Raw genomic sequence first — 19,735 nt, forward strand, 5'->3', positions numbered from 1 at the left:
GAACGCCCACGGAGGGAGGAGTTGGAAGCAGAGGGGGGTTTCCTGCTGTTATGGAGGAAATTACTGTTCAAAACTATTGTTTAGATGTCTGACGTCTTACTGATGCCAAAAATGAATGGTTAAAGTGACTGTTCTATCGAATTTCACAAAAAGCCGTTTATCTCAGAATAATTTTTCTGACGCTGAAACCATGCTGTATTCAACTGCTAATGCTTACATAACTACTAACTCTACAAACTAACTCTTTTAGACAGAGAAAGCACACATTCTATTAGTTCTTTTGAGATATTGTGTGTTCACAAAATCTTAGCAGAAAAGAATCCTCGGGTCTTGAAAGATGAGCCAGAATCCTCAAAAAAACCCTCTGGCAGAACCTACCTACAGTAAAAAAAAAATGGCTGGCAGTGAATGTGTTAAGAAAATGTCTGGAAAATGTTGTGGTTCAGGTCCGATCCACACATAATTGTAGCTTTGATGTTGTTGTGTAGAGCCACTTTCAGTCCACAGTAGAAGTGGTGCGCGGGACTGTTTTTTTAAATCCCACTCCTGCCCGCTCCCGCTCGATTTCTGACCATTACCACCCGCTCATGCAATGTGTGTGTCAGCCACGTTATGACCGCCCGCTCCCGCCCGTTATAAAAAAGTAGGGTCTCGTGGTACTTAATTGAACTGGGCTCACTCAAACATCACATCATGCTCTCCTCTCATGCTGTTCAAATGCTGCTGCTTTAACAGTCTCATATTTCTTCTTATATGTCTCAGTCATGGTTAAACTTTTAAAACATCGTCAGCTGCATCTCCCATCCCATTTACATATAAGTGTGAGTTCACCACCTGATCTTCCTCTCATTGAGTCATGAAGCGATCCAAAATCTGTCAAATCTTCTTATCCATTCTGCTGGGTTTGAAAAGTTGAATGTCTCTGAGTGAACAGCTGAACTGAACAGCCCTCACTGCCATCTCCAATTTTATTCCCTCGTTTCACGCTGAGTAAAAACCTTTGGTTCTCTGATCGCTTCTCCTCTCACATGCAGCCTGTCTGGCTGTGCTGCTCCGTGCAAAGTGGCCAGGGTTGCCTAGCAACTCTCAAGTCAAGTCAAGTTTATTTGTATAGCACATTTCATACACAGAGGCAATTCAAAGTGCTTCACATAAAATGGTTGACAGGAAAATAAAAGAATAGAAGAAGAGAATAACATGGACATTTAAAAGCATCACCAAAACAAAACTTTAAAAAAAAATTAAAAAAGGGTATAAAAAGTGCATTAAGCAACAGGCGCAGCAGTTGCAAAAAGAGCTAAAAACTTATAGAGGAATAGACTATATAAGAAACATGACTAGACACACATATGGGCAGGGCAGTGCTCGCACTGATCGCCAATGTCCGAGATGATTGATGACTTACTCGGCAGTAAGTTTATTTTTTTGACTGCCCGTTACCGCCCGCGCCAACATGATTACTGCCCCCCCCCCCCATGCGATTTGCGTTGGGTCCCGCGGGACCCACAGGAGACCCGTCCCGTTGCACCCATCTAGTCCACACTTTGTATTGATGATCAGAATAATGTTCAGATAGAGGGACGCTCATATGAGCCAGCCGCTGTCAGTATGCATTATATCAAATACCCTGCAACAAAATCACATCCCATCAAGAACTTAGGGTCTGCACCAAAATCACATCCAGTCAAAAACATGGAGTTTTAAAATGGAAAGCCTGTAGGAACCCTGCCAATCATCTCACATATTCTGTTTCTCCCTCCAGACACCCCGGGGCCTGTGATGAACATTGAGGCCACAGACATCACACAGACATCGGCCATGTTGGCCTGGAGCCCTCCAGAGGTGGACGGAGGCAGCGAGGTCACTCACTACATCGTGGAGAAGCGTGAGATCGACCGTAAGACCTGGGCCATGGTCAAGGGTGAGGTGGAGTTGGATAAGATCCCCTTCAAGGTCAGCGGTCTGATGGCGGGCACAGAGTACTACTTCAGAATCACTGCTGTCAACCAGTACGGTCCTGGAGTCCCCCGGGTCTCCCCCACCTCCTACATGGCTTCTGATCCTGTCAGTACGTATCGCTTCTTACTCTCTAGTCTACCACGATGTTGAGGTTATGTACGCCTTAAAAACAAGACTGTACTTTGTTGCCTCTGCGATGCACTTGGCAGCTTTGCTGTATAAATAGTTATTATTACTACTATCATATTATGTACTACTATATCAATATATTATATTCCTTCAAATTGGTCATTTGTACAATCTTCACACATCCATCTAATGTCCTTTTTTAGGCAAGCCCGAACCTTGTCAGAAGATCGAGGTTCTGGAGATCACTAAGAACAACGCCACAGTGGGCTGGGTGAAGCCCATGAGGGATGGAGGAGCCAAGATCGATGGTTATGTAGTGGAGTACATTGAGGTCAAGCCTCCTCCAGAACCTCCAGCACCTGTGGAGGTACGTCATATGACTGGACTGGACTTTATGTGGTCCATGCTTCTCTCTGCTTCAGGAAACCTTCTTAACAAGCCCCCTTTCTGCATTATCTTAATACAAGTCATTTTACAAGTTCTATTATTGTACTTGTATATGACTACACTAAATACTGTTGTTTTACATGCTGAAATTTGCAAACCACTTGATGAGCCCCAATGTGTCCTAAACAATTCAGCTCAAGCAATCATCTTACTATCGCGTGTGAAGTTGTACTGTGTGAATAAGGTGCAACCCTGAACATGTGTAAGTCAATAACATGTGACCCTGAACATGTGTAAATTAATAACATGTGGCCCTGAACATGTGTAAATGAATAACGTGACCCGGAACATGTGTAAATGAATAACATGTGACCCTGAACATGTGTAAATGAATAGCGTGCGACCATGAACATGTGTAAATGAATAATGTAATCCTTAACATGTGTAAGTGAATAACATGCGAGCCTGAACATGTGTAAATGGGGCGGCTGTAGATCAGGAGGTAGAGCGGGTCATCACTAATCGCTTTGGATGAAAGAGGTCGGTGGTTCGATTCCCGGCTCCTCCAGTCTGCATGTCGAAGTGTCCTTGGGCAAGATACTGAACCCCAAATTGCTACTGCTGGTGTGCCAGCACCCTGCGTGGCAGCTTGCCACCATCGGTGTATGAATGGTTGAATGTACCTACTGATTGTAAAGCGCTTTATAAATGCTATATAAATGCAGGCCATTTACCATAAATTAATAACGTGACCCTGAACATGTGTAAATGAATAACATGCGACCCTGATCATGTGTTACTCAACAACATGCGACCCTGAACATGTGTAAATGAATAACATGGGACCCTGAACAGGTGTAAATTAATAACATGGGACCCTGAATGTGTAAGTAACGTGACCTTTGACCTTCTTGAAGGTTCCAGAGGGAGAGGAGCCTCCTCCCCCAGCCCCGGCACCTGTAGTGGAGGAAGAGGAGGACGAGGAGGAGAAGGAGGAGGAGAAGGAGGTATGGAACGCCTACACCACAGTGAAGGGTCTGTCCATCGCCATCTCCGGCCTGAAGGAGGGCAAGAGATACAAGTTCAGAGTGGCTGCCAAGAACGTCATGGGCTGCAGCCTGTTCACCGAGACCAAGGAGCCCGTCGAGATCAAAGAGCAGATGTGTAAGTTACTGTCTTTTTTTTACTAAATTTCTATTGTCACTATTACTATCTTTGTACTGGGTCTCCCCATGTGTAGAGGTATTTTCCTATGTATATGTCCCCACAATTGACACTGAAACTTAGAAATTGAATTACTGTTCCATGTCTACCCTGACAAGTTCAATAAACAAAACTGTGAAGAACAAAATCATAAATGCAATAGTAACAGTAATTCTCCTCCCCTCCTCACAGTGGAGCCTAAAATCGTCATGGCCGACACGGTGAGCGCCCGAGCCGGGGCTAAGCTCAGAGTGGAGGCCGTGGTCTCTGGTAAACCGGCACCGGCCTGTAAGTGGATGCGCGGCAAGGACATTGTCGTCCCGTCCAGCCGGCTGGCCGTGCACAAGTCTGGAAACCTGTGTGTGCTCATCATCAAGGGCGTGTCCCGCACAGACAGCGGGGAGTACACTCTGACTGCTGAGAACAGCTCCGCCAAGGTCGACCAGGTCATCAAGATCATAATCAGAGGTCAGTATTCACTAAGATAAGATAAGATAAGACTTTGTTAATCCCACATGTGGGAAATTCACTCGTTACAGCAGCTCAACATACAGGTACAAGATATCAGGGTTCCCACAGGCCCTTGAAATCGTTGAAGGTTTGTGAATTTGAAAAACAAAATCAAGGGATTAAACGTTTTGGAAAATAGACATGGGTCATTGAAAGTGCTTGAATTTGGGGGTTTTCCTGCATACAGAACTACGAGGGGGCCACCTCCATTAAATTTCGCTCTGCCTTCAGCTTTCGGCAAGTGAAAACAAAATATTTTTCTATAAAGTATTGGGTTTCTGTCATTTGCAATTGTAAACTAACACAGCACAGTTGAGAAGCGTTCACACATTTAAGCCTCTCTTTAATTGTCTGTGAGCTTCTGGTAGTTTTCATTATAAAAAATCTGTGTTGTAACAGTAATTGACATTGGTCCATGTCTCAAACTATGCTGTGTTGGGTCCTCGAATTTGTGGAATTGGGCCTTGAAAGTACTTGAATTCGAAGTTGAATAAAGTGTGAGAACCCTGAGATGTACACTATACTGCTATACACTATACACACTAAAAACACTGGGGGGGGGGTGGGATGGGGCTTATCCACAAAGTTGCACAGTATAAAATGAAAAAAAATCACATTCTAAAGTATGAATGAATATATAATAGTAATATAAACCCTGAGATAGTAGTGCAAAGTACAGTAGCTAGCAGCAACTGGTGAATATAATACTGAGAGAATAGCAGACCAGGAAATAGCTAACACAACTTTGACAAATAATTGGTCTTGGAATTGGTGCAAGGTCCAACGAATTGAATTGAAACGAATAGAAAGAAATGACCGGTGGGTAGTGCAGCGGTAGATTCCCTGCCTACCAACACGAGGGTCACACGTTCGACCCCCCGTGTTAGCTCCGGCATGTTCGGGCATCCATACAGGCACAATTGGTAGGAAGCCATATTAAAGGTATGTGTCCTGGTCGCTGCACTTGTGTCTCCTCTGGTCAGTCGGGGTGATTATTCGGGGGGAGGGGAACTGGGGGAAATAGCGTGATCCTCCCACACTCTACGTCCTGCCGTTGAAACTACTCGCTGTCAGGTGAAAAGAAGCGGTTATCGGAGAAAGCATGTGCATGTAGTCTACAACTCTCTCCAACGACCGGGACAGCAGAGGGGATTGGCCAAGTATAATCATAATACACAATTAAATATACCAGTAGTAGGTAGGGAGCACAGCCAAACAAATCAACACAAACAATAATATTAAACAAATGCTCAGCATATATGTTTATATATTATATTTATATGTTTATATATACCATATATACACACACACACACCATATATGTGTTATTCTTCTAACAGGCGTTGAAACCTTTTTGTCGTTTCTTTGTGTTTTCAGATATCCCCGGTGCTCCCGAGGGTCCCGTGGAGATCAGTGACATTGACTCTGATGCCTGCTCTCTGTCCTGGAACAAGCCTCTGGAGGACGGAGGCAGCCCCATCACCAACTACGTGGTGGAGAAGTGTGACGTGAGCCGCGGCGACTGGGTCAACGCCGTCTCCTCCTGCGGGAAGACCGGCTGCCGGTTGGGAAAACTCATCCCAGGAAAGGAGTACGCCTTCCGAATCCGTGCAGAGAACCGCTTCGGCATCTCCGACCCCATCCAGACTGACAGGATGGTCGCCAAGTTCCCCTTCGGTGCGTTTCACAGAGTCATCTAGAAATCTGTCGATGGGCTTTTGGCATCTGCTCATAATATGACGGGTTTGGTTTAGGATGGCTTTTATGTGATGTCTTTTTTTTCCTGAATAATCCACTGGTGCAGGGGTTCAATAAAAACCGCAAACAAGAGTGGGCTAATTGAGCAACCATGGTTCCTATGTGATGTCTTTATTTTATAGAAAAAATAGAACCCGCACACACTTATGCTCCTTTGTGAGCTTATTGGAGCATAAGTGTGTGCTGTTTCTATTTTTTCTATTGCATTTGTATCTAACCCAGCACCCCTCAAAGTGATGTGTATTTTTTCATTTTTCATTATTTATTTATTTTCTTTTTTTATCTTTATTTTATCCCATTATTTGTACTATTATAATGTTATAATATATTATTTTGCTATTATCATTTAATATTAGTTTTTCTTTCATTTGATTATTAAAGGACTTTGTTAACTTGTAAAAAGGCCCCATACAAATAATTAATTATAAGTATTGTAATTTAAAACAATGATTTTCTGAGATCAAATGTTCATGTTATTTTCATCAGATAACATGCCCTCATCTGAATAGAATACCAGAGTTAATCCAGTCTAGCCATTTGACATACACGGTCAATGTTAATTTCCTGTCTTTGTCTATCACCAGAAATCCCCGGCGAGCCCCTCAACTGCCGCATCAACAAGACCAACAAGGACTGCATGTTCGTGGCGTGGGACAAGCCGGAGAGCGACGGGGGCAGTCCCATCACGGGCTACTACATCGAGCGTAAGGAGAGGAACAGCCTGCTCTGGGTCAAGGCTAACGACGCGGTGGTGCGGTCCACAGAGTACCCCTGTGCCGGCCTCATCGAGGGACTGGAGTACACCTTCAGAGTGTCTGCCATCAACCGCGCCGGCCAGGGCAAGCCCAGCAAGAAGACCGACTTCGTCACCGCCAGGTCGCCCGTCGGTATGTTCAACATCAACTCCTAACTGCATAACTGCATGTGTCAGTTTTGTTCCCCCAGAAAGTAATACATGTTTTTAACAAAAAGTTAAGATTGTATTTGTTTACACAAGGAATAGTTTAGTGTATGATGACTTTGTTTTTGAGCTATCCATCCTACTTTTATTTGTGATTTAATTAGTGGATGAGTTGCTAGTGATTTATTAAGAAAGAAAATGTTTTTCAATTATTCTATTCTATTCTATTCTATTCTATTCTAGAATAAATTATTAGATAGAGCTCTTGGGCTCTATTTTCCCACAGGCCTTAGGCGCAGAAACTGGCCTTAAACGCAAAAAAACACGCCTTGCGCCTGCCTCGGGAAGATAGCAACATGGTTTTAGGCCACGAAATGCGCTGTACGCCAAACAGGCGTGGCGCAGTGCCAGAATAGGCGTTTCGGCCTTAAATACTGGCCTAACGATATCTTCCCCCCTGGCGTTAATCTAGCGATTCGCGCTTTTGAAAACCAGGCCTTATTCAGTGCGCCGCGGATATCTGATCTCAGTTTGTCCCCCTCTCTCTCTCACTCCCTCGCTCAGACAGGCACAAGTCCGATAGAAAAGATAAGTTGTTATACCGTACATAGTATAACAACATGACAGTTTTTTTTATAACATGACAGTTTTGAGCCCGTGACATTCAGAGGCTGTTGCATCATCCTACCTGTGCAGTGGGGGAGAAGAAAAGGCGAGAGAAAACAAGATCATTCTGCCCAAACAAATGTTCACTGCCTGGCTTCCCTACCAAAGCCACATTTCGATAATAAATAGCAACCAACTGAGCCGAAATAGATAGAAAGGTAGATCTAAATAATGTGTAATGTTAACACAACCTGCAATTGTAGAACATTTCAATATTGGACCAAATAAAACATAGAAATCAAAACACAACCCTATGTGAAACATATATGTCATCTTGGGGCTATATATATCCCTTGCAGATTTAACGTGATTTAGATGAGTGACAGTGTAATGCGGTTCTACTGCCATGTCCTACTGTGATGTCCGCTCCAATAAATTGGCCCTACTTCACATTTAGTTTTACAATAAAAACACATTTATGCAATGACTTTACATAATGTAGAATATATTTATGTGCATCATCCTACCACATATCCACGGTGCGGTCCTTCTAGCCTGTTATTGAATATTGTTAAACATACTTAAGGGGACCCTAGGAAGAATAGCTACTGTTACTGTACAATACAGTACCTAATGGGGGATCTAAAACAAACAAAATATGATATTTAAAGTAAGATGATTTTTTTTATTCCGTCACTGCTTCACAGACACGCCAGGCAAACCAGATGTCCTGGATGTGACCAAGAACTCTGTGACTCTGGCGTGGACGCGTCCGAAGAACGATGGCGGCAGTAGGATCATGGGATACTACGTGGAAGCCATGCGGGTGCCCGGTGACAGCTGGGTGCGCTGCAACACAAGCAGCCAGAACTGCCCGCGGGAGGAGTACACGGTGACCGGGCTGGAGAGAGAACTCACCTATCAGTTCAGAGTCACCGCGAAGACCGCCGTCAACCTGAGCAAGCCCTCTGAGCCCACTGACCCCATCCTGGTTGAGGCAGAGAGCGGTGAGATGTTTTGATTTTAGCTCAGTTCAGTTCAGTTATGTATTCAGCCCCTTATCACACAAGCATGTCTCAAAGGGCTTTACATAGCATCATCACAGTATACCACGACGTATATCTACACACAACATAGGTTTCATACATCATATAACTATTCCACATTTTACTAGATTACATTACGATACTACACAAACACAGAATATCTTTAGACTATGGGAAGAATCCAGAGCACCCGCAGGAAACCCACACAAACACGGGGAGAACATGCAAACTCCACACAGAAATTATTTTCTTGCTGTGAGGCCACAGTGCTAACCACTGATCCACCGTGCACTGTTTTCACCAGACTGACAGACATAACTACCGGACTACTGCTGCTGTTTGGTGAAAACCTTTCCAAAAATGTATCATTCGATTTAAGTTCAAACATGAAAATCTATTTTTTTTTAATTGCAATGAACTACAGCAAGATTCAAGATTCAAGCACACGTGCAGTGTGGCTTCAGCATGGCGTGGCATGCAGCTGGTGTGATTGGTCTCGCCTGTTAACAAGGATGCTGAAATGAAACTGCCTCCGTGCTGCGTTGCTTCAGCGTAGGATTGGCGCATGGTGTGTTCGGCCCATTGTACTTTTTTATTCAATTTACTTTAACTACCATTATGTATTATTTATCTACCGTATTTGCTTTTTTAAGAAAGTATTTTTACTCAAATTCTCTTGTAAGTATTACTATCTTTGTACTGGTTCTCCCCATGTATAGAGGTATTTTCCTATGTATGTACCTGTCCTGCAATGGACATTGAAACCTAGAAATTGTATTATATTATATTATATTATATTAGAGTAGATTAGATTAGCCTTCATTGTCTCCCTTAGGAGAAAGTCTGCATTTGAGAGAACATACAGTAGATGGCGTCGTAGCACACATATCCACATACAATATATCATTCTACAGTACATGTACAATCAAACTACAATTAACATTCAATAACAGATCCATATACACCAGAAACATATACACCAAGAATATTACCTAATATTGCACAGATGCCTTACACCAAAATATTGCACAAATGCCCTGCACAAAGATATTGCACCTCCCGCCAATAAAGCTGTCAGCCTGTCATGATAAGTAAGTTAGATATTGCAAACATGCCCTAAAAATTAAATCAATGAAATTAAATCAATGCTTACCATTCAACTCCACACACAGTGCCTCCAAGGGTGGAACTGAATGCCCGGATGCAGAAGGGCGTGACAGTGATGGCAGGGAACACGGTGCTCCTGGAGGCCGAGGTGTTCGGGAAGCCCCTGCCCAAAGTGACCTGGAAGAGAGGGGACGACAGCCTGAAGTCCAGCGCCGCTGAGGGCCAGCTCATCAGCCACCAGAGACACCAGCACAGCCTGGAGATGACCGGGGTCACTAAGGAGCACACGGGAACCTACACCTTGCTGGCCGAGAACGCCAGCGGCTCCAAGGCTGTCGCCGTCGAGGTCAAGGTCCTGGGTGAGTGCCTCCATGTTGTTTTGATTCTGGTTGTTTGTGTGAGTACTGTACTTCCTGCTAAGGACTTAATTACTATACATTCTTGCACATTGTTTATTCATATTTTCTAGAATCTAGAAAATCTAGATACATGCAACAATTTCCGCGAATTTACTTGGTTACAGTTCATATGAGAAATGCTGGTCCAAGAAGAAATGCTCAGTAAGAGTGATGTAAACAAAGTTGTAGAGAATATTTGAGAAAAATAAGTGTTTTATGGAAAATCAATGGGATACTTTAAAGTGACACTCCACCGATTTTCAATGCTGATTTATTTTCCACATAATCTCACACATATTTGAGATAAGACTGTAAACAGTTTTGCAGGCATTCATTAGTTTGACACTTATTGAAAGTTGTGGACCAGTTATGTCATTCATGCACAAATTACATCACTGGTCCACAACTTCACTCAGTTCAACTCTCAATAACTGTCAAACTAAATGAATGCCTGCAAAACATTTTACAGTTTTCAGATATACTACTGATTTTGTAATGATACAAAGCTGGTTGAACATGAGTGTTCCTTTAACTCATGAAACATGGCACCAAAACCTTACTTATCACATTCATATTTTTGATCAGGATATATTTAATCCAAAGCCACGTTCACATAAGAAGAATTGGAAGAAGGTAATGGCATTTTGTTGCCACAACATATACAAGGCATATACATGTAACTGTGCAATATCTGGAAACATATCTGTATAAGCCTTTGTTTACAATCCTGTGTGGCTTATTTATACTTATACTGTACATGTACATTCTTTCATATACGCAAGGCTGGGTGAGCGTTCGCGAGCTTGCGAGGTGGGCGAGCCCTTGCGGGGGCGTCTTAGGGGGGCTTGCAGGGGCCTTGCGGGGGCCTTACGCAATGCAAATTCCTTGTATGTGTACATACTTGGCCAATAAATCAGATTCAGATTCTGAAAGCCTTCATGTGTTGAACTCATTAGAACGGCCATATCCAAGATCATTTTAGATATCAACTGCAGCAGACATTATTTTTTCACTTTGATTGTATTTCTGTGAATATAACTGGTTATTTTGACTTTTAATATCTTGTACTGTTACTGTAACCTTGGCGGATTCACTCCCATGTTTGATCCTTGTGTTGACACACTTCCAGAATCTGTGCCAAGTGGGAGATATTGGAGCCCACAAAAAATCCCACATTTCCTACTTGTAATTTTCGGAGGTTGACACAAACACACGGCCAACCTCCCACAATACATTTCAGGGTTCCCACAGGTCCTTGAAGTCGTTGAAAGTTTGTGAATTTGAGGGGAAAAATCAAGGCCTTGATTTTTATTTTATTTTTTGAAAATAGACATAAATAGACATGGGTCATTTAAAGAGCTTAAATTTATAGATTTTGGGCACGAATAGAAATTGAAGTTCTTTTGATATTTTTTTACTTAATGTTAGTAAATAAGTTTAACACTACACAGTTGAGAAGTGTTCACACATTCAAGCCTGTCTGTGAGCTTCTGTAAAGGTGCTAGTTCTCATATAAACATTATCAGTGTTGTTGTAACTGTAATTAACCTTGATCTATGTCTCTACTGTACTATGCCGTGTTGGGTCCTTGAATTTGAGGGAATTGGGCATGGAAAGTCCTTGAAAAGTCTTGAATGTGAGGGAATTGGGCCTGGAAAGTCCTTCAATTTGATGTTTAAGGTGTGAGAACCCTGACATCTCCTCTCAATTCAGATTCCCCCGGCGCTCCTGCCAGCTCCACCTACAGCGAGGTGTTTGCTACCCGCATCAAAGTGGCGTGGGAGCCCCCTCTGAAGGACGGTGGTGCCCCCATCACAAACTACATCGTGGACAAACGAGAGACTTGCCGCGCCGAGTGGGCGCAGGTCGCCGCCAAGGTCAAGGGCGTCCAGGAGCTGAGCGTGGAGAAGCTGATTGAGGGGCGAGAGTACCAGTTCCGCATCCGAGCAGAGAACACCTGGGGTGTGGGAGAGCCCCTCGTCACCAACCCTGTGTTCGCCAAGAACCCCTTCAGTGAGTCTGAGCTTATATTATTTACTTATTTCTCTTATTATGTAATGTAGAGTTGGCTTTGAGTCTCATGATGTTGCATTGTTATGAGTATGACACTAACGATGAGACTTGTGACATGCAGGTGTCCCTGGGCCGTGTGAGGCCCCGGTGATCACCAACGTGACCAAAGACCACATGACGGTCAGTTGGAAGGAGCCAGCAGATGATGGGAAGTCGGCCATCTTGGGCTACTTGCTGGAGAAGAAGATGAGCAGCGAGATGAACTGGAGCAGGCTGAACAGAAAGCCTGTGATGGAGCGTCTCCTGGAGGTCGCCGGACTCACCGAGGGCGTGGAGTACGAGTTCAGAGTCACCGCCATCAACATTGCTGGGCCTGGCAAGGAGAGCGAGCCATCTGCAGCGACCTGCGCTCAGGACCCCATCAGTCAGTCCCCAAACCTCTGCAGACTTTACACCATTGAAATACAAACATTCATTTAGAAAAGAAAAAAAATGTTAAATTCAAAATTCCCTTTTTATAAAATGATCTAGTCGCAAAGCTTAATGATTAATGATTTCCTTTACAGTCCCCTAATTACCCGGTGTGTGTGGGTGCATGTATGTGTAGAGTAATTACCACTGGTAAATAAGTAGGTACATATATGGTAAATGATCGTATATCATTGAGTAATTACCACAGGTAAATAAGTAGGTACATATAATTGTAAATGTCATGATAGTGTATTATTGGATAGGGGAATGGTAAAAGGAAGCGTTACCTCTGAATGAGAAAATAGAACAGTGACGAGATCCAGCGCACACTACGTTGTTAGATTTACTTGTCATTTTATTTAAATTACATAAAACATAGCGAACAGCACGTTACTGCGAAACACGGCTGTGCACAGGGCACTACATTCTTATACTGAGAAAATATATATACTGTTACTCAAAAAGATGTAAATATAATTATTATAATAATTGTATTTATATAGCACTTTTCTTTTACAAAGTGCTTTAACATTGAATAACAATTACAATGAAACAAAGGATAAGTAAAGCAACAATATCTATATCAAATAAGAGGCAAATAAAAATTAAACCAATAAAGCCACAAAAACAGATGAAATACGGGTAAAAAGGTCTAGATAAAATAATTAATCAATAAATCCATGTTTATATGATTAATATGTGACCATAACTGATTGTATCCAATGTAAACTGAGTGTGTGCTCTCCCAGACCCTCCGGGCCCTGTGGTGAACCCCAGCGTTACGGACACCACCAGCTGCACCATCAGCCTGACCTGGGGCGCCCCAGCCAGTGACGGGGGCAGCCCCGTGCTTGGCTACCTGGTGGAGTGCAAACGCACCGACGCCTCCGACTGGATCCGTTGCAATGTGCCCAAGAATCTGCATGATACCAACTATGTCATCCAGAACCTCATCGAAAAGTCAGAGTACCAGTGCCGCATCTCCGCCGTCAACAAGGTGGGCTTCAGCGAGCCCTGCGAAGTCCCTGGCAAGCACGTCGCCAAAGACATCATTGGTACGTTTACTATTCCTAAGCAAAAAGACTATTGGAACACAGCCCAGGAAAATAATGAGGCCTGTTGTGTATGTGTGTGCAGTTCCTCCAGAGGCAGAGCTGGACGCAGAGCTGAAGAATGTGCTGGAGCTCCTCGCCGGCACCACCATGAGGCTGCACGCCACCTTCAAGGGCCGGCCCACGCCCCGGGTCACCTGGGCCAAGATGAACTCCAACATCAAAGACCGCCCGGGCATCGTCATCAAGTCGGGCGACGCAGACAGTCTGGTGGTGGTGGAGAGCGTCAACAGATACGACGCCGGAAAATACATCCTCAACCTGGAGAGCAGCTCCGGCATGAAGATGTACACCGTCGTGGTCAAGGTTCTCGGTGAGTAAACCACATAACGTAACGTAACACAACACAACACAACACAACATAACACACTTTCCACTTGTCTATGTGTGTGCATCAGTGTCTGTACAGAATCTTTAAACCACACAAGTACTATCTCATGATGGGATCCATCAAAAACAGCAATGTACTGTAAGCTGTTTTGGTCGAGACCCGAAACTGTTATTTTTTTGTTAAACTTAAATTTATTTGAAACTGTTGACAAGCATAAAATACAGTGAGCATGGACTAGACTAAGAAATAAATAATAGTATATATATGTGTGTGTGTGTGTGTGTGTATATATATATCACTGTCATGTACATGTATGTATGTAATACAGTATGTATTATATACATGCCTGCATTTACAAGGTAGGTAGGTGCATTTTAAATACAGTATACATACATGCATGATAGGCATATACCCAACAAACATTTTTTACATTTGGAGTGGCATGTGGAGAGAAACAGAACACCTATACTATTCCTCATCCGAGCCCTGTCGTAAATACAAATTGATAAAAACAAACTGATAAATATAGAGATAATGAAAGTAATGGGTGTATTACAAAATAATAATAATGAATAAATACATCTGAGCACTCCTATTAGTGAAACTTATTGTGGTCTATCTACATGGTTAAATATCCTAAATTTGGAGAAACTGCTAAGGGAATCAGGCATAGTTTTATGTTGAGAAACAGTGTTCTGATGTATTGTGTTATCTCTCCAGACACTCCCGGTCCGCCAACCAACTTGATGGTGAAGGAGACGTCTAAGGACAGCGCCTCCCTGGTGTGGGACGCCCCGCTGATCAGCGGGGGCTATGAGGTCACTCACTATGTGGTGGAGAAGAGAGACGCAGAGAGGAAGGCTTGGTCCATCGTCTCCTCTGACTGCGCCACAACCTTCTTCAAGGTGGAAGACCTGGGAGCTGGACACTCCTACTGCTTCAGAGTGTCTGCTGTCAACGAGCTGGGCGTGGGAGAGGCCTGTGAGACCGCCGACTCCGTCAAAGCATCTGGTGGGTGTGGCCATGAGACCTGTTCTTTAGCCCTGTTGTGGCACAATAAAAAATATATACTTTTTTATTGAGTTGTAGAATTATCAAAAACAGGTACAGACATAAAACAAAACAGGTCTTGGACTTACATTTGATCGTCAAATATACATTGATTATAATAGATTGCAAAGTGTTAAAGGGACAGCTCACCCTAAAATCCAAAATACATAATGTCCCTCTCACCTGCAGTGCTATTTATCCATCTATATCGTTTTGTGTTATTTGCCTGAGTTTTGGAGATATCGGGCCCTATCTTGGTACAGGCGATATCCCCTATTTGCGCATGCCTTCTCTCCAATACAATGGAACTGGATGGCACTCGGCTTGTGGTGCTCAAAAGTGCCAAAGAAATACATTTGATAAAGTCAACAGCAATGTCTCTTTCCAGAAATCATGACCCGGTTACTCAAGATAATCCACAGACCTTGTTATGAGCAGTTTCATGTAGGAACTATTTTCTTTTGACCGAACTACACCCACTAGCTGCTGGCTAGTTCCTACAAAAGAAAAAGTTCCTACATGAAACTGCTCACAACAAAGTCTGTGCATTATCTTGAGTAACCGGGCCATGATTTCTGCAAAGAGACAATGCTGTTGAGTTTTTCAAATATTTTTGGGTGCTTCGAGCACCACGAGCCGAGTGCCATCCACTTCCATTGTATTGGAGAGAAGGCAGCCATCTCTACTGCAGATATCTCCAAAACTCAGGCAACTAACACAAAACGATATATATTGATAAATAGCACTACAGGTGAGAGGAAAAATATGTATTTTGGATTTTAAGGTGAGCTGCCCCTTTAAGGGTTGCTCGGTAACACGTTACAATAAGGGTCACTAAATTAACGGTTAGTTATTGTTTAATAATGTTTGGGTAAACAGTTGACCCACCTCTGAAATTAGGCAGAGAGTTTACTCACTTTTTTTTTATGTTTTTAATGGGGGGGTTCCTATCTGGAGGGAAGCACGGGGAGAACATGCAAACTCCACACAGAAAGGTCCTTTTTGACGACCCCACCTGGGTCATAGGCACTGAAGACATGGGAATGGGGACACGTTTGATTCCCCAGGCGGGAATCGAACCCAGGACCTTCTTGCTGTGAGCTGTTAATAAAAATATTTAATGCAAATAAATGAATTCTTCTTTTTTAAATTCCTCCAGAGGAGCCTGGGCCCGTTATGGACTTCAAGACCCTGCTAGTGACCAAGGACTCCTGCACCCTGAGCTGGAAGAAGCCGCTGACGGACGGGGGCAGCCGCATCGTCTGCTACGTGCTGGAGGTCCTGAATGGAGACGACAAGTACAAAGAGCTGATGAGGTCCAAGAACATGCAGTACAGCGCCAAGGACCTGGTGAATGGCCGCGAGTACAACTACAGAGTGAAGGCCGTCAACGACACGGGCGAGAGCAGTGCCAAGGAGCTCGCCGTGGTCGCCAAGGACCAGATCAGTAAGTGGCTGTCCATATAGCTAAAGTTTCCAGACCAAGACATTTATCAAAAAGGTTTTCAGAATAATTGCTAAGGCTGCAACTAATGGTTATACATTGGCGATTAATCTGCAGATAATTTTTTTGATTAATCAATTCGTTGTTTGGTCAATAAAATGGTGAAAAATGTTGATCAATGTTGTCGACAACCCAAAGATATTCACCTGGAATCAGAGAATTTCAACTTTTTCTTTAGTCAAACCGTTTGATTATCAGAATAGTTGGCGATTAATGTACTAGTTGACAACTAATCGATTAATCGTTGCAGCTCCATCGCAAATGTACAGTCAATTAAATATTATTTGGAGTGATAATGTTATACACAACCTGTAACTTTACCTAAAAATGTATGAAATACGTAAAACAGACATTTGAAATCTCTATGTTAAGATAATTAACTTATATCCAAATCACATTTTTTATGTTTATCAGTCCCTCAGGAAATTGCTACTGTATTTTGCGATCGCACAAATTAATGCAAATTCAACCACTCTCCACAATATTTGCGGGGGCTGGCAATTTTTGAAAATTCCCGTGATTTGTTGCTCGTTTTTTCCACACTTCCCGCAATTTTACTGCAAACAAGTCACATAAAACTTAGCAAATTGCATTATAATTTTTGAGAAAAGCAGCTGCAAAATCAAGTATTTTTGATTGCAACAATCACACAAAAAACTCATGGAGGACTGGTTTATGCTTTTAGTTGCCACTCTTATCCAAAGTGAAACTGAAATCATAAGTGTAAAAAATGTCCGTTCTCCTGATCTGCAGTTCTCCCCACCTGTGACCTGAGTCAGCTGTCCAACATGTGCTACATTGCCAAGGAGGGCAGCACGGTGCGTCTGAAGATCCCGGTGATCGGCAAGCCCCCGCCCCGCGTGTCCTGGAAGAAAGGAGACGACGAGGACCTGACAGATACAGGCCGCGTCTGCGCCGAGTCCTCTACTGTTAACACCACCCTGCTCATCAGAGACTGCCAGAGGAGTGACGCCTCCAAATACACCATCAAACTGAGCAGCAGCGCCGGGAGCAAGGAGTCTACTATCTTCATCAGGTAGGCAGGCACGGTGCAGCGACGAAAAATAAATACTGCATTTCTTGCCTGAGGATAGGGGAGACGTGGCAATCGTTTTACAGCCAAATTCAATATATGAATTTTAGTTATCTAATTTGATTGAACTGAAATTTGTGATGTGGACATCGATATTGCGACAATATTGTAGGGATGACTATTGGTACTTTCACAATCTATTTACATAATGAGATTATTTACATAATGTTATAAAGAACATGTTTTAAGAAAACACAGTGGAGCTTAATTTTTTTTGTCATATTCATGCATGTCTTATTTAAAAAGTCACCAATGAACCTTTGAATTCCCCCTGTCCGCTTTCAGGGTGGTGGGCAAACCTGGCATTCCTGTCCAGCCCATCAAGTTTAAGGAGGTAACGGCCGATGGCGCCACGCTGAAGTGGGGCGCTCCCAAGGACGATGGAGGCTCGGAGATCACCAACTACATCCTGGAGAAGAGGGACTCCGTCACCAACATGTGGGTGACCATCTCCACCTCCGTGGAGGAGAACAGCTTCAGGGTGACCGGGCTCCATGAGGGAACCCAGTACATCTTCAGAGTCTGTGCCGAGAACAAGTACGGCATCGGAGAGGGACTCAAGTCTGAGCCCATTGTTGCTAAACATCCGTTCAGTAAGTGACTGCTAAGTTGTCTGGCTTCTATTTTACAGGCAAGGGCAGTTTATTTGTATAGCACATGTCATACACAGAGGCAAAAGAAAAGAGCAGTGTTACAAGGTAAAACATAAGAGCCAAAAGGTCCTCTCTTTTCCTAAATCTACTTTGAAACAATTTAAGTCACAGAATGCTTTCTCTTGTTATCTTACCTCAGCCTGGATGCCTGAATGTTTTTAATTGCCAAACATGAAGGTTGAGCTTCTCCTGACTGGTCACTGTTTCTCTACAGATGTTCCCGATGCTCCTCCTCCTCCCAAGATCATGAGCATGCGCCATGACTCTGCCTACCTGGCCTGGTCTGACCCCAGGAAGACTGGAGGATCCTCCATCACAGGTCTGTTACAGCCACAGCCTGCATTAAGCTGCTCTGTGGAACAATAACACTGTTAGGGCCACCTTTGAAAAGGCTCGCTTGGAGACCAATAACATATAAAAGAAGGAGTCAAAGAACAAGTTTGCCAAAAAAGAGTTTTTTTATTTTTCAACTCAAAAATTAACTCTCTAGAAAAACCAAAATAACAAAGGGGTCAGGTGGGACAGCCAAACAGAACAAAAGAGCGGACACACACTGGCCGACACACGGTCGGCGGTAGCCTGGGTAAACCCATCCCCCACGTGACCTGCTCTCAGACCTCTCAGTCACTAGTCGCTAGTGACTGGGAACTGAGAGAGCAGGTCACGTGGGGGCTGGGTTTACCTAGGCTAGGTCGGCGGACCAGGCACCACCCTAAACTACAAAACATAACAAACTAAACTGTAGAAACAAAGCCGCGAAAACTAAACTACCATACCCACCTTTCCCAAAGTAAAGAAAGGATAAATCAAAGAAAGCAAATCAAAGTACCAAAACAAACCAGATACATGCTGCTGCCACCAGCATGTAGGGGTGATGAGCTGAGAGAGGGAGAGAGAATGACTGAAGCTGCCACTATTTATGAATGAGATCTATGATTAACAGATGAGGATCAGCTGAGTCCAGGCATAAGCAATGCCACTGGAATGGAGAGGAGGATCAGCTGAGCCAGGCATGACCAGCAGAGTGAGATCAGCTTAGCAACCAGGCCTTAGCAACCAGAGGCATGACAACTAAGTGGAGCAGAGAGAAAATAATGTTAGGAGTGAGAAACATACAATAAGGGGGGAGCGCATAACAAACACTATCACTATTGTTTCACTAATACAGTGTGAGCTTGGAATTATACAGTAATGTTGCATCTGAGTAGACTGCAGTGCCGAGATATCGAGCATTATGTTCTTTATATCTTTTAAAATGATGATGATGGTGATGGTGATGATAATTTATTTATTTATTTATTACATAACAAGAGCAAGGTTACATTCCAAGATCATGAATATTTGGAGAACTCAATTTTGATTCATAAAATTAAATTAAATACAATCTTATAATTCCAAGATGTCAACATGTCAAAAGACAGCAGATGTGGCAGTGCGTGTTAAGTTAGAGGGGCTACGTGTGGTGTTGAATATAGTCTCAACACATTTCATCACATAACTTCAG

At 43.3% G+C, this 19,735-nt stretch overlaps 1 protein-coding gene across 1 annotated transcript in view; it reads left to right on the plus strand.

Moving 5' to 3' along the window:
- ttn.1 (titin, tandem duplicate 1) overlaps window positions 1-19,735 on the plus strand; it is a 252,137-nt gene that overhangs the window by 140,684 nt on the left and 91,718 nt on the right. Inside the window, exons 91-107 of the mRNA XM_083637998.1 lie at window positions 1,763-2,068; window positions 2,292-2,455; window positions 3,393-3,639; window positions 3,871-4,146; window positions 5,566-5,865; window positions 6,531-6,833; window positions 8,161-8,460; window positions 9,672-9,965; window positions 11,718-12,017; window positions 12,139-12,441; window positions 13,238-13,543; window positions 13,626-13,913; window positions 14,652-14,942; window positions 16,141-16,428; window positions 17,239-17,521; window positions 17,864-18,171; window positions 18,446-18,550. Of these exons, the coding sequence (XP_083494124.1) occupies window positions 1,763-2,068; window positions 2,292-2,455; window positions 3,393-3,639; window positions 3,871-4,146; window positions 5,566-5,865; window positions 6,531-6,833; window positions 8,161-8,460; window positions 9,672-9,965; window positions 11,718-12,017; window positions 12,139-12,441; window positions 13,238-13,543; window positions 13,626-13,913; window positions 14,652-14,942; window positions 16,141-16,428; window positions 17,239-17,521; window positions 17,864-18,171; window positions 18,446-18,550 (4,662 nt within the window). The remainder of the gene's footprint in view (window positions 1-1,762; window positions 2,069-2,291; window positions 2,456-3,392; window positions 3,640-3,870; window positions 4,147-5,565; window positions 5,866-6,530; window positions 6,834-8,160; window positions 8,461-9,671; window positions 9,966-11,717; window positions 12,018-12,138; window positions 12,442-13,237; window positions 13,544-13,625; window positions 13,914-14,651; window positions 14,943-16,140; window positions 16,429-17,238; window positions 17,522-17,863; window positions 18,172-18,445; window positions 18,551-19,735) is intronic.

The sequence above is a fragment of the Poromitra crassiceps genome (genome assembly GCF_964638095.1).
Source record: "Poromitra crassiceps genome assembly, chromosome: 6".
NCBI classification, from domain to species: domain Eukaryota; kingdom Metazoa; phylum Chordata; class Actinopteri; order Beryciformes; family Melamphaidae; genus Poromitra; species Poromitra crassiceps.